Below are 14,202 nucleotides of genomic sequence, written 5' to 3'. Positions count from 1 at the left end.
TGGTTGGTAACAGCTTTAAATTCCTTTTAATTGACATTAAATTAATTGTTAACATTGGTTTTGCATTAGCCTAGCTAGTTAAATGAAAATACAGCGAGGATACTTGGTACGGGACTTAGGCGATTTGGGATACAATCGATTGAACGTTGAAAATCTGGCAGTGATAACAATCAATCAGCAGTGTTAATTCGATTTGATGAATAGTTTGGTTTGGCTTGTGCGATCGGGGGGTATCCTAAATAATATGAGTATTCGTTTTAGTTACACATACATTTGCTCCCAACTTTCTCTCTCTCTCTCTTAACTAACTAATTGCGGAGCTAAGCTAATACAACTATTGTACAGACCGGCATTGCACTAGTTTAGCCGAGCTCTTCGTTTTCGGCGAGTGATGGATGGCCTAGGCCATCAGAATAATTGATGGGGGGCAGAGAAAGTATATAAGTAAGTATATGTTAATTTAAATAATTGTTTGAAATGCACTTCTTGGTATTGTTGACTTTACCTAGGCAAAGGATCCATTCATCTTCTATCACTGCATACCGGAGTTGGCACAAATACGGGCTTATCTGAGCGGCGACCTATGATGATGGTGTACAATATGGATAACCCCTATTTGCTAATTCAAAGGCTCACATCCTCTATTATTTACAATACTTAATACATTACATGGCAATAATATCTAGTTACTAATTTCGAGCGAAATATAATTATATATACAGGCGATATGGTTTTGTTCGGGCTACTTCGACACGATTACAACAGTTTATATATCCTAACTAATATTCGAGAATACTTTTAACCATCGATAGCGGCGACTCTCCGTAGTGGTAATTCTTGGCTGGGGTAACCCTGAAATGCTGGGATGCTCGGATTAACTTTACCCTTGGTCCTTCCCGGGACGTAGACCCGATTACCGTGGGAAGGTCAAACAAAGTTTCCCGCTGACTACTCAGTGGTTTCAGTCATAACACGTCCAGGTAAAGGCCAGAATCGGGCGCTATATAGCAACCGCCGCAGTATCCTCCGCAGAATCCCCTTCGCATCTGCGTGGTCGTATCGAACTGAAAACGGGAACAGCATATATATGAGCAATGATCCTTTTTGGTAATTGAGTGACAGACATACCTCACTAATACGCTTCATGACCGAGTACTGGCCATGCATTCGCCACACGGTTCCCGGCCGTATGGAGAAGTCCGTGTACTTCATGTTGATGGAGAAGTCGCCCTGCGGACACTGGCCAATGCGATTGTAGCAATCGCCCGCTGATCCCAGCTTCTGGGCCAAGCCCCGAGAATCGGCGAACTTGAAGTCGTTGTCCAGGATGCGCAGATCGGTGATATTCAGCCGCAGCTTTCTGAAGTGCGTCCGGCCGGAGTTCTGATCGTTGTAGTACTCGTGGCCTCGCGACTCCGGCGGACAGCTGTTGGTCTGCTTCGTCCTGTACTCGTAGTATATGGAGTAGTTCTCCTGCGGATCCACGTTCACGTACTCCTGTGGCGTCCTGCTGTTCATCGCGTGGCAGTAGATGTGCACCATCCGCGATCTCACCTCCACCTGATAGTTGCCATCCTTGTTGTAGCCGTGCATCTCTTTCAAGTCCGCACAGCTCCTCGGTCTACCGCGATTCCGTGAGCCTCCAATTGAGTTCAAGCTCCTGCTGCTACTCACTCCAGTGCCCCTCGGTCTGCTGCTAATGCTGCTCCCGATGGCACTTCTCCTCCGGCAATGTGGCGGTGGAGTGCAGCTGTGACGCTCCACCCTGGCTCGCGTGGGACAGGCGATGCGACCCTTGTGCGAGTTATAGCAGAAGTCCCGCCTCTTCTCCACACCCTCGCAGTTGCACTGAAAATTAATGTAAGCTTGTAACTCTCTGGAAAGGAAGCTTTCTAAGTGTCAAACTCACCTGTGATATGACTCTCGACTGCCGGCGCACGCAGTTGTTGCAGATGCGTCGCTTGGATGGACGCTTCTTGGCATCACAGTGCTTGTCCTCCACTCCGTCACCCTGGAAGGTCTCGCAGCGCACATCGCGCGTTTGGTACTCCTCCGAGCAGTCAGCAGGACAGCGCCTCCAGTCCGAGGCATTCCACTTGCAGTTGATCCGGCAGGATTTGGTGGTGGTGCGCAGCTTGGGACGATGCACCTTTCGGCTAATGCAGTACGATTCATCCACGTACACCCGCCGCTTTCGGGTACCCGGAACATCCGGCTTGTAGACCCGCGTGCAGCTTTGCTTCTTCCTCTTGACGCCCTCGCCACATTGCACCGAACACTATGAAAGGTAAAAAATGTAAATTCATGGATCTATGGCAGTTGCAGGACAACTCACGTCTGTCCAATCGCTGGTGTACTTGATGTGGCAGCATTTGCGGACATCCTTGGGCTTTCTGCTGCCGCAGCCGATTCCGTAGGGATATGAACAACTCACAGAACGAGTCTTCTCACACCACTCATTGCATTCGCCCCATTCTCCAATCACCCAGTTACTAACTGCCAGGGCATTCTATGGAATAAGAAAAATAGGATTAATATATGCATTAATGCCTTAGATTTCAGTGACTTACAGGTGACTTAGTGTACGTGGGGCACGACTCAGTGTTGCAGATCCCGATTAGGGTGTTCAAATGGGGCTTGGTCCGTGGATTGCACAGATCATCGCTGACACGGGAATTGTGCACGTAGCAGTGAGCCTCACGCTGCTGGGAACCAGTGCCACACGACTTGGAGCACTACGATGGAGAATTTGGCTTAGGATTCGTTTCGATTGAGAAATGTTATGCTAAACTCACAGTTGACCACTCCGACAAATGCCAGCATCCTTCGCGACACTCCTCGTGGTAAGCCACATCGAACTTCAGCTTGCAATAGGACATATCCACAATATTGGAACGCTGCATATTCGTGAATGTCTGGACGCAGGCGTAGGTCTTCTCCCGGGTACCCAATTCTCCACACGCGGCCGAGCACTCCGAGATGCTCGTCACAGTGAGACTGCAAGTTTGTTGATTTATTTAGTTTACTACAAGTAAGTTGTAAAATGCACTCTCAACTCACTTAAGGCGGCAGTCAGTGTTGCAAGCCCGATCATCGATTTTGGGCATGGCGGACTTGTCACAGAACTGTGGGGCAACCTTGACACCCTGGGTGGTGCTGATGCAGGCCGGCAGGCGATGGCTCCTGCCCTCGCAAAGGGAATCGCAGTTACTCGGGGCCTGCATCTCCCAGCGATAGATCTCCACCTCCGCCTCGTAATCCAGTGGCTTGTCGATGGTGTAGGAGTAGGACATCAGGACGGTGTCCTGCCGCTTGGACGGACTCACGTCCAGTGAAATGATCTGCAAAATGGAGTTGAGGAATGCAACTAACTGCAACTGGTAGAATATCCAACGGGTCATACCTGTACTATAAGATCACGAGACAGTTTCCATGAGTAGGTCGTGTTCACCTGCTCCACCACACTACTAGAACCGGTGTACTGCATCGTGACCCCGGCATAAACGAACTTCAATGGATAGGTCTTGAGGAATTTTCCATTAAGCAGTTCGTTGTCCCGGTCATCGGTCAGTACTATGAAGTTCTGGTCGGGATAGCCACGCTGAGTGATTATAATGTTGGAGGCACCTATAAATGAATACATAATCAATTGGAATACCTCATTACTAACAATAAATGACGAAATATGTTGAATATAGAAACAGAATATAGCAATATCAGCTGATTTAAGTCATTAAAGCGGTATTAAATATTGTCATAATTATGCCAATTTTATTTTCATGTAAAGTGGGTCAATTTAAATAAATCGTAATAAAATAAATATGTAACTCATCGATTAGATATAAATTTGATTGATTAATATTTAAAATTGATACTCAGAAATCATTGAAGTTGTTTCATAGAAATGGTTTTAATTGAAAACCTTTATCTCAATGTCCCAAATACAAATATTAATTGCATTTAAATTAAATTTAGATTACAAGCAGCAGCAATGAGAATTGCAATGCCGAATGATAAGAGCGTTGCTAAAGCAAACATTTGAAATCAGCGATGCCCCTGCTGATTGTATATGTGATTTTACACAGGGCCTGGACGTTACAAGATTACCGCTGGCGCCAGAGAGAAAAATAAAATATAATTAATGCATGATTTTAAACTTGAGCAGCAGCCCCAGTAGATAGGCCCAGAATCGCAAAGAGTGCAATCTGGGTGAACGTGAGACTGTGGGGTGCGTTCACCTGGCGCCGGTGAATGATTGCCTGGCGACAAGTCTATCTGGAACTGGCAACTATCTGCCACACAGTTGGCGAGTCACGAGCTCCACGTACTTGTATGTACGGTAAGCGATTTAGCCATTAAGCCCGTAAGGCACAAACAGATGCCATTAGCATTTATTGAGGAAATTATTAGCCAAAAATTAATTAAAGTTATGTTGTTAGCTGAGTGTGTGCAAACCTTTTGGTATTCGCGTCACATAGTAGAGTGTCTTGTTCGGCTCATTCCCATCATTTAGCCCCAGGAGATTGGAGACGAGCAGGTTTCCGGTTACCTCGTGGCATGTGTCATTGCGACCCTCGCACACGCCGCACTTGTCTGCAAAGAGCGTAGCGGAAATCGATTAATTATGATTATCATGGTAGGTGATTCAATCAAGCGATGGGTGCTGAGGTTAGAGGGGGATTAGGTGCTCTGCGGATAAGGGGAATGATTCGCTTTACCCAGCTTGGCAATCGAGTTGAGCTCGTTGTCGCATCCCGCCGGCCGGCAGATGCCGTTGACGCACTTGTCGAAGCTGTCCACCGCACAGGAGGTGCCGTCGGTGACCATGCTCTTGAGCATGAAGTAGGTGACCTGCATGTCCATGCGGCAGAAGAGCTTGCATGCATCCTCTGGGGGTCGAGAAAGGGGGTTGGTTAGCCTAGGGTTTCACACGTTTGTCACATGGCTATCCCATACTCACTTTCGTATTTGGGCACCCACTTGGTGTCTGGGTTCACGCCCGGAATGTTCATGTTCTGTCCGTTCATCGCATAGCACTGCTGCTCGCGCGGATCCATACTGCCTGGTGGACACTGATGGGTGTTGCACGAGCGGTACTTCTTCCGACTTCCCGTGCAGTACTTGCCACCATTCTCCGGCACCGGTTGGTTGCACTCCCGCTGCGACTCCTGCACTCCGCCACCGCAAGTGAGGCTGCAGGGCGTGAATGGCGTCCAGGGTCCCCATCCACCGTTCACCTGGCGTCCGTATCCATGCTTGTTGGACACACACCTGCCCCTCTGACACCAGTGGCCACTGGAGCCGCAGGGCGTTCCATCGGCCCATGGCAGATTGCTGGAGGCGCACTGCTCGTTGGAGTTACCGGAGGTTCGGTTGCACCACAACCGCTTGCACTCCTCGTCCGTGGGACAGTAGCCAAAGTCATTGCCGAAACTCAGCTGGCACTGGGCGTCCAGGGAGTATATCTCTCCAGGCAGACGCTCGGTGCCGTAGGGAATGTGGGCACCCACGGAGGTCTCTAGACAGGACTTTTCGGTTTTCCTATGTTGAAAGGTAAATTGGGAACACTTTTGGAAACTTGATTGGCGGAAAACTTACTCGAGAAACTCGGAGACAAAGTGGCGGGAGCACTTGGACCACGACCACGGATGCATATGGATGCCCATCACGCTGGACATGATGTGGAGCACCTTGTTATTGTTCTGCCTGGTGACATAGGGCATGCACTTGTCGTCGTCGTCGTGGTTCATGTTCAAGCTGGAATATATATTGATAAGCCATGTGGTAAACACTTCTACGATTTGATAACTCACATGTGTCCCAGCTCGTGGGCCATGGTGAAGGCGGTGGGTAATCCGGTGTCCTGGACAATGGAGCAGGAACTAGAACTGCAAACGGTTCCCAGTTCGGCCAAGCCCAGCATATGGCAAATCTTGCCCGGCACGCTGCCACAGATGGGTTCGCTATTGTCCAAAGGAAATTATGCCATTAGGTGAACCCAAGGTGAACCATATCTCCACTTACCGTGTGATCAACATGGCTGTATCTCTTTCGTATCCAGATTGGTTGATGAACTGGCAGAAGTGCTTCAGCATTTCTTTGCTGGAATGCGTCTGGTCGTTGATATTCGGCAGGCTGATCAGTCGCACCAGCAAAATGCGAATGGAGTTACCAATGCTGGCGTCCGCAAAAATGCTGGACACGATCGACATGAGGATGAGGATGTAGGGTTGCAGGTCCTTGCCGTGGAACTGCTTCATGCTGTTGTCCACGGCAATGAGCACCTCCAAGGTGTACACCTGGTTGTCCACATCCGCATAGTGTCGCTTCTTTCGATTCAATTTGCGGGACTTGGACTTCTGCTCCTCCTCCAGCGCCTGCTCCAGCTTGCTCATGAAAGCGTCCAGGCCCAGCTCGAACTTGGAGACAGCGTGTCTGGCATTGCGCTGCGATTTGCGAAAGACCCGGTGGAGAACCTCATCGCTGCTGGTTCGGTTCACCGGCTGAATGAGCAGCGCGCCGAAACTCGTTTTGATATAACCAGTCTGGAGCGGAGAAGAGGGGGGCGAAACGCTTATTAGTGGTCATATTCGGCGGCATATTGATAAGCATAATTTGCGATATGTTAATGCGATGCAAATGGATGAAGTCTAAATCTGAGCGAAGGTCAGTTGCTGGCCTTACCATGCCACCGCACAGTGAGACGGAGACCATCGAGTGCGGATCGTCCTCGACGTAGCCGGAGTATAAGCAGCCCAGATGGCGCTGTTCCGCCTCAGCCTCCGTCTCCGGTCCCGGATGCTCCTCCCCCTCCTTCAGTATCCGAATGTGTGTCATCGAGTGGTTGTGGACGAACGAGGCGTCCTGACGCAGCACCAAATGCAACTGGCGACCGAACACATTGAGATTGTACTGCGGATGCGGGTCCCAGATCTCATTGGACATGTTGCGATACGTTCCCGTCATGGTAAAGGCCGATGCGGACTCTATTAGTGGATAGATTCTTTGTTTTAAAGTAATATTAAATAGGTATATTAGGCTTACCTTTTAGAAAACTGTTGATGTCGCTGTTTCGCTTCGACTCGTAGATCAGATCAGCTTCGCTGAGACTGTAGTTGTAGACCTTGGTGGGCATCACGAGGGCGCTGTGCTCCTCCTCGTCCAGATCCTCCAAGCCATCGGGTGGTTCGTGGTCCGTCGAAGTGTCGTTATCAAGCCTTCTGGGGTGGAGCGTGGCTGGGGGAGCAGCTCGGCTGTTGGATAGTGGGTGTGTGCTCTGAGGCACCTCCTCCTGGCCCTTATGGGCACTTCGCACACCGAGATGGAACATGATAAGCATGCCCAGCAGAAAGGCGATGCAGCAGGCATACAGGCAGGCGTTTTGCCGCCAGTGGGTGGACATCTTTTGAAGGTACTTGTGGCAACACCATTCACACCTCTTCTTCACCTCGAGCTGAAATGGATGGGGAGAAATGGGGGATCCGGTTAGCACATCGTTTGCTCCGCAGATTATTGGCTACCGCGTGCAGATAGGCCGCACCGTCCGGCATTCTCTCACACCTTGGGTGCGGATTTCGATTAGTGGGCGGCTGGAAAGGTGAAAAGCTGAAAACCTGAAAAGCCGACCAGATAAGTGCTTGGGCACGTTCCGTGCTCTCCAAACCGTGATGTGAGTGATTGACTTTTGAAAGAATTATTGATGAACTGCCGCCGCCGGCATGTGGATACCTTGATCACCTGTGAGATGCTCAGATGCAGAGGAAGTGGATGGGAGGGAGATGGCGAAGGCGAAGAAGGAGGATGCCCAGCGGCGTTGGCCTTTGGCTGCAGCCAGACCAGATACAGAGCAGAGGAGAAGCTGTTGAAAAGACTTCCTCGCACCGCGAAATTTTGCACATTTTGTTTAAAATAAATGCTTAAACGCGAAGGTGTAAAGTGTGCCAACGGCAATTTGTGCTCGAGAGATAAAACAAAAGCGATGCGAAGCCGAAAAAAATGCGAATAAAAAGATTCAGTACCCCATCCCCATCCCCGCCAGCCAACTAGCCAACCAACCAGTCAGCCTGGCGCAAAAAAAATGTTAAATATCTCTAATTTGTAAATTTATGTGAGAGCTCTTTGTTTGCACCTTCGCCGAAATTGTTTTAGCCAATTCATACATCAGCGCAAATAAATTAAAATTCCCCCCACCGAAATTAGCAAATTAATGCCGCTAAATGATGGGCTGTTTTACATAATTTTATGGCATCTCTGTGAACTCTGTAACCGCCGACACATTCGTTATGCTCATTGGCCATAGTGTCGCCTCAAAAGTGTCTGCAAAATATGGTATATGGATGCCAAATGCCAATCTGGCGTGCCGTGTGATTCCGGCTGTGGGAGGAAGGGGGATCGTGATCACATTTCCGGCTACTTTGCGGTTCTCGCCACTGATGAGAATTGAAAACCGCAAATGGGTATATCGTTCTCGAAACTTTAAATTTAGACTATAGCTCATTCTGAACACAAAGCTACTGGGCCGTAAAACTTGTCCTTGAAATTGTTAATTGCTATTGACCTTTCACAGCGCCACCGAAAGTTACAATTTAATTGTGTTCGCGAACAGCTGAGAAGATTGGGCCATAAAATTCTCATTAGGTTTAGTGCTGCCACTTAAAGACATTTTAACTATCAGAATCGTTAGTAATTAGTCTAGATATCTTCTTGATTAGAAAATAGTTTGCCAGCCAATCTAATCATTTGCCTACTTTTAAGCGCAGTGCCTCTTGAATCTTAAAATAATATATGTATGTATATCACACTGATATATAGGTAATAAGTATAATGAACTCTGTGCTTAAGTACATATTGAAAAAGCATTCATTGAGCTGCCAGCTTAATCAACAGCTTGATTGATGATCTGGCTTATCGTTGAATTAACCGAATTACCCGGAATCAATCCGCGAAAAGATAGATAATTAAAGCCCCATTCTGGCCAATCTGGGCTTTATCTCTCTGGCTGGCTTAGTTATGCATGCGTTGGGGAGAGCTGCTTATTAACTTGTTTCGTATGAATACGCCTTATGAATATGCAAATGACCATTTTGACTCCTCATTTGATCGGCACGGCTAAGTAGCCTGCTGCAGATGGATTTCCGTGCTGTTCTTTATTTTAGGGCTTCCATTGTATTCGGGGATTTCTCCGCATCTTCGGATGCTTCACTTCCACGCGGCTTTATTTATTATCACGCTCTGACTAATTGACCAATTCGATGGTTCGGCAGCAGAAGAAACATCTTTGCCCACAGAAAAAAAAAAATAAACCTGTTTACACTTGACTGGGAATATGGAATGGACAAACAAGCGATTTGTGTATCAGTCGATTGCTTTATATTTCGCCGTGTGCCATAACTTATGCCCATGGTGGCTATCTGGCTATCTGGCTATCTGGCTATATGGCTTTGTGGCTACACACAGTCTGTGGAGTCGGAGTCGGCTCGTCGCCGTTCAGTCTGTCCCCGTGAAGGCCGCAGCTTCCAATTGGATCCCTCGTGTAAACCACCTTAGCCGCTGGTTCGACGTTGGAGGTGTTAACCGACGAATGCGTGGCATGTCTGGCCAGACAACGCGGCGTATGCTTAATTACACGTCTGTGAATGTGGCTGTCCGATGCTGGCTGGTAATTGTTTGCTGTTAATTTGTATTTAATGACTTAATGGCAGTGCTCTGGCCGACTAAACTGGCGCCCTGTGCTGCTTTTGGGCAACACTTCGTATGCGCGATTTAATTGGCATGTGGGCATGCGCAACTACAAACCGCAAATGGAAACAAAAATTGGCTACGCAACTGCAAATTATCAGTTTGTAAGTCCAAAACGGGCATAAATCATAGGACGCAGATCGATTTGAATTACATATATTCTCGCACTGATCTCACAATTATACGAATTTGCCACATTTTCCGACCTTATGTGCGATTTGCAACATGCACTTTGTCTTTCCCACTAAGTATGTATTTGCAAAACTTTTCCACTTTGTAGAATTTGGGGCGCGTGTGTTTACCGTGCCTGCTGGCGAATGGTAAATAAACTTGTACACTTTATGGGGCCGTTATGCATGCGCGATGCGTGACTGCCACAAACAAAATCGAAATCGCCTCTAAGTAAATACTATTTTATTACTCTAACATTTTTAAGCCGATATCCAAGCCCAATAACACAACAAAATTGATAATTGAACGGAGAAGGATGTAGAAGGTATGGCCTTTCGATTGGAATCGAAAATTCATTGAAAACAATTGTTGCAGCTGAGGCATTCAAAATACTTTGGAGAATGATTGCAGTCAGGCAATTATTTGAAAACACAGGAATTACTTTGAATTCGTTTAGTCAGGACGGGCGAAAGTATTTGTAAATATTTTTCAATTGCAGGCAAACATTTCGTGGAAATGTTTTTCCCATTTTCACATTTTCCTTTTGTGAATTGACAAGAGGATGCGGCATGGCGGCCCTTGAATTTCGCGAAATGGAAAATGGCAAAAGCAAAACCAAAACGAAAACGATAACAAAAACCCCAATAAACAGCCGGCGAAAAACAGGGCCATAAAATCATTTTCTGCGCGCTTTCCTGGAAAAAGTGTGATTCTCCGTCGTTTTAATGGTAAACTCTGGTCATCCGGTGAATCCCCCACGCGCCAAGTTGAATCCATGTCCACAGACGAATCCGAATTCAAATCCAAAACCGTATATGACGGCATATGACGCGTGCTATAAATAATAGTTCATGGAAATGCATTTGCTGTGCATTTGGATATCTAAATTGAAATCAGCCTGCCGCCGAAGTGCACATACAACTTCAAATTCACAATTGAAAGCCATCATCGCAAATTCAATCAATTAACCTTGGCCAAAAACGACAAATGTGCAAAATTTTTAATTGAAAATGGGCTACAAAATGCATTAGACCGGCTTCGCCTTCCATTTGGCTTGGCTGCCAGTCGTCTGGGCATTTTTTCTTCGTTTTTGGTCGCCTGACTGGCTGGCTGGACAACGCCCGCTTTTCCCATGTGTTTCTTTTTCTTTTTATTTTTTGGAACGTCTGAAGTGTGTGTATATGTTTCCCGGGGAGATCCGGAGGGCAGGACGCGGGCTGGTCTGTTTGTTTAATGCCTCCGCCGGCCTCCTATGTTGCTGGAGGAGCACATGGCGCTACCGCACAAGCCAGTTGTTGCCGGGCTAACCTTGAAATCGCTAGATATATGTATATACATATATTTATGTATTTTCGCCCATTTCGATTGATTCAAAACTATAAAATAATCAACTTTGTTTAGCTTTCGTACCATAAAATTTGCACAAAAAAGAAGCAAGTCAAAAAAGTTGGGCAGGCGAGCCAAGAGATTAGCTAAAATAATAGCATTCATCTATATGCGGCATTGTGCAACTTCGGTTTGTTTGTTTTGGAAGGTGGGAACGGGATTGGATGTGGATGATTCACTTGGTGCAGTTGCTGGTGCTGCACTTGTCCCAAAAGCATCGTAAAGATTTAACTGCCCATTAAGTTGTAACCTGACCATTGGAATTGGGGTTTCGGTTTGTCATGCGATTGAGGCCCGTTTTGTTTGTTTACTCGGGTTTTATTTAAAACACTATTTAATGGTCCCGCTTTTGATTTATTTGGCACACTTTTGCGAGTGGCGTGCGATATAAAAGCGCAGACAAGCCAATATTTCTCTATGGGCACACACTGCGTATGAGCAATATGCAATGTGCGAACATTTGGCCATTTGTTATGCGCTGCAGCAGGCTTGTCCGCAATTAGCTGATAAATTAATGCATTTTTTAAATGTTTTCCATTAATTCTCGAATTCGAGCTCCCAAAATCACATTGTGTCCACTTCCTGACTTAAACCTTGGCTGCTGGGCGCAGTGCATTCGCGGTTCCATTCAGCCTTACACACATTCTCACTCCCGATTTATTTTGTTGTATCTGCGGCGTGTTGCCCACGCAGCCAGAAACGTATAAATTACAAATATTTATTTGCACTCCTCGGCACTTACAAAGTGTGTTCGTGTTTATTTGGACAGCCCGAGATGAAATCCCCGCGGCGACAAGTGGGAAACAGGCTCTGCACCTGGCACACCTTCCTCGAAATCCGAGACCCAATCACTTGACAATTAAAAGCCGTTTCGTTTTCCTTTTTTTTCTCAACGAGCAACCGTTTCAAATTTAAATTCGGGGCAATGATTTTAAAAACGCTGTAAATTAACCGAATTTACTCAACTGGCCACTTCAAAGGAAGGCGGTTCTTCTGCGAAAAACCGGTGGGAGATGTGTGTGGTGGATGGTGGGTGGTGGTCAGCACAGAACAGATGGCCCATTCGAGCAACAAGGTGTGGATATGCCTAAATGGCCTAGCAACCGGTGGAATGCGAGTTGATTGCAGGGGCAGGGCGGAAAACGAACCGTGTCTGTTGTTTATTTTTTATGTGGTTCGCTCAGGTTGCAAATTAAAAAGCTCTATTGAGTTAAATAATCGACGTGCTGAGTCTAAACAAATGCGATTGGCATCAGGTATGCCAGCAAGCCAAGAATTTCGCTTCCTCTCGAAATTAATAAAAAGTTCCTATTTCACTTGGGTTAACGTAACGATCTTGTCGTATCCGGCGAACGTCTGAAACTAAATCTGAGCATTCCAGCTTGACGTCCTTGTCTTTGGTGACCATCAGTGTCAATGACACGACAATGTTTTCATTGTTGGGCATCTCATAAATATTTCAAAACTCTGAAAATATCACAAAGAGCCGGGGAGTTGCGCACACGGAATACGTGATGCACTTTTGCCTCGAGAAACGCCGTTGTGTATGCAGCACTTGGATGATATATGCGATATATACGGGTATATATGATTGATATACCACCTTGGCGGCCCGACTGACCATGTGTTATCCTGAAAAGCAAACAAACAAACAAACCGGCGGTAGATAAAATACAAGCTTTTTGCTTTTAAGGGGAAATGTGAATAAACTTGAAACGCCAGCACTATATTGTTTGCTTTTGTTTGGCCGAGGCTCCCGTGTTATTGTTCTTAAACATCTTTGTTGTGCTTGGCATTGGCAGTGCAGTTTTTAATTGCTTCTGATTATGCACTTGAGTAACGAGTCCGAGTCTGACATTTCAATTGAGCCCCAGCCCATGACAAACTCATCCTTGTCGAGATCGCCGATGAGAATCATCATGTTCATCGTGTAAACATTGTGTTGACGCGATCGTTAGTTTGATTGGATATTGAATGGGTCTTCCCCGCCTTGACATCCAGAATGCGTTGGCAAATTACAGCCGAAGTCGTTTATTTTGAATGGCATCCTACAGTCGACAGTTAATTCGAATGATCAGAAATACCAATTGAATGCTAAACGAGCAGTTTGATGAATTGCATTTCCAGGGGCGCCAGTGGACTGAACCCGGGGGGTCCGAAAAAGGGATTTCATCCATGTACACCACTGGCCAGAAGCTTTACGTGACGTGCATGCGGGATGCACTAGTGCACATCCATTAATCGAACCGACTTGAGTCATTAGCCAGGGCTATTTTAATTCATCAAGTCAATAAATGGCTATAAATCTATTTTTACACGTTCCCGGTTATGATGAGTGAAATATTTGGGGTAATTAAACGAAAATAGTCAGACGTTTATGTGATTTTCCTTCGCCACACACGCAGACCTGAATGCTTAAAGTTACTCACAGGTAAATGGTCATGGTCTGACTCATTGACTCATTCAAAATGAAAATGGCCAATAGGTATGCTAGAACCGCGAAATTATGAGTTGGAAAATTCACTTTGGCAATTAAGAGCTTGCGGCGGGCAAAAGAAAACATGCCCACAGGTGAGCATTCATTAATTTTATATGCTCGCCGAGAAATATGGGGAGCCTGGTGGGGATTTGTTCAAAGTACAATATCGAAAGCCAACTGGGAGCCAAAAAAGAGGAATGGAATGGAATGCCTGTACTTAAGAAACAAACAATTCAAATTGGGTTCTGGAATTTCACATTATTAAGCCGCAGAGTAAAGGTATGTATATACTTGCAAGTATATGTTTACGACCCTACAAATTATATACAATCTAGCAAAGTTCAACTGCCTAGTCTATCTGTTCGTATGAAACACGTGATCTTATGAACTATAGTTTGAGCAACGGGTATCTGATAGTCCAGTCGCTC

The 14,202-nt window shown here is 46.4% G+C and overlaps 1 protein-coding gene across 3 annotated transcripts in view; it reads right to left on the bottom strand.

The window, feature by feature from the left end:
- Positions 1 to 3: 3 nt before the first annotated feature.
- Positions 4 to 14,202, bottom strand: part of LOC6606245 (A disintegrin and metalloproteinase with thrombospondin motifs 9) — a 33,601-nt gene continuing 19,402 nt past the window's right edge. For all 3 annotated transcript variants that reach the window (XM_002031017.2, XM_032721910.1, XM_032721911.1), the window contains exons 2-17: positions 7,045 to 7,453; positions 6,685 to 6,986; positions 6,025 to 6,545; positions 5,814 to 5,963; positions 5,599 to 5,757; positions 4,961 to 5,541; positions 4,719 to 4,889; positions 4,456 to 4,593; positions 3,404 to 3,627; positions 3,061 to 3,341; positions 2,796 to 2,997; positions 2,571 to 2,735; positions 2,336 to 2,509; positions 1,910 to 2,278; positions 1,129 to 1,848; positions 4 to 1,064 (exon numbers count right to left, since the gene is read on the bottom strand). In XM_002031017.2, the coding sequence (XP_002031053.1) occupies positions 966 to 1,064; positions 1,129 to 1,848; positions 1,910 to 2,278; positions 2,336 to 2,509; positions 2,571 to 2,735; positions 2,796 to 2,997; positions 3,061 to 3,341; positions 3,404 to 3,627; positions 4,456 to 4,593; positions 4,719 to 4,889; positions 4,961 to 5,541; positions 5,599 to 5,757; positions 5,814 to 5,963; positions 6,025 to 6,545; positions 6,685 to 6,986; positions 7,045 to 7,453 (4,665 nt within the window). In that variant the 3' untranslated portion in view covers positions 4 to 965. The remainder of the gene's footprint in view (positions 1,065 to 1,128; positions 1,849 to 1,909; positions 2,279 to 2,335; positions 2,510 to 2,570; positions 2,736 to 2,795; positions 2,998 to 3,060; positions 3,342 to 3,403; positions 3,628 to 4,455; positions 4,594 to 4,718; positions 4,890 to 4,960; positions 5,542 to 5,598; positions 5,758 to 5,813; positions 5,964 to 6,024; positions 6,546 to 6,684; positions 6,987 to 7,044; positions 7,454 to 14,202) is intronic.

Source organism: Drosophila sechellia, chromosome 3R (genome assembly GCF_004382195.2).
Source record: "Drosophila sechellia strain sech25 chromosome 3R, ASM438219v1, whole genome shotgun sequence".
Taxonomy (NCBI): Eukaryota; Metazoa; Arthropoda; class Insecta; order Diptera; family Drosophilidae; genus Drosophila; species Drosophila sechellia.
This window is presented reverse-complemented; position numbering and strand designations above follow the sequence as displayed.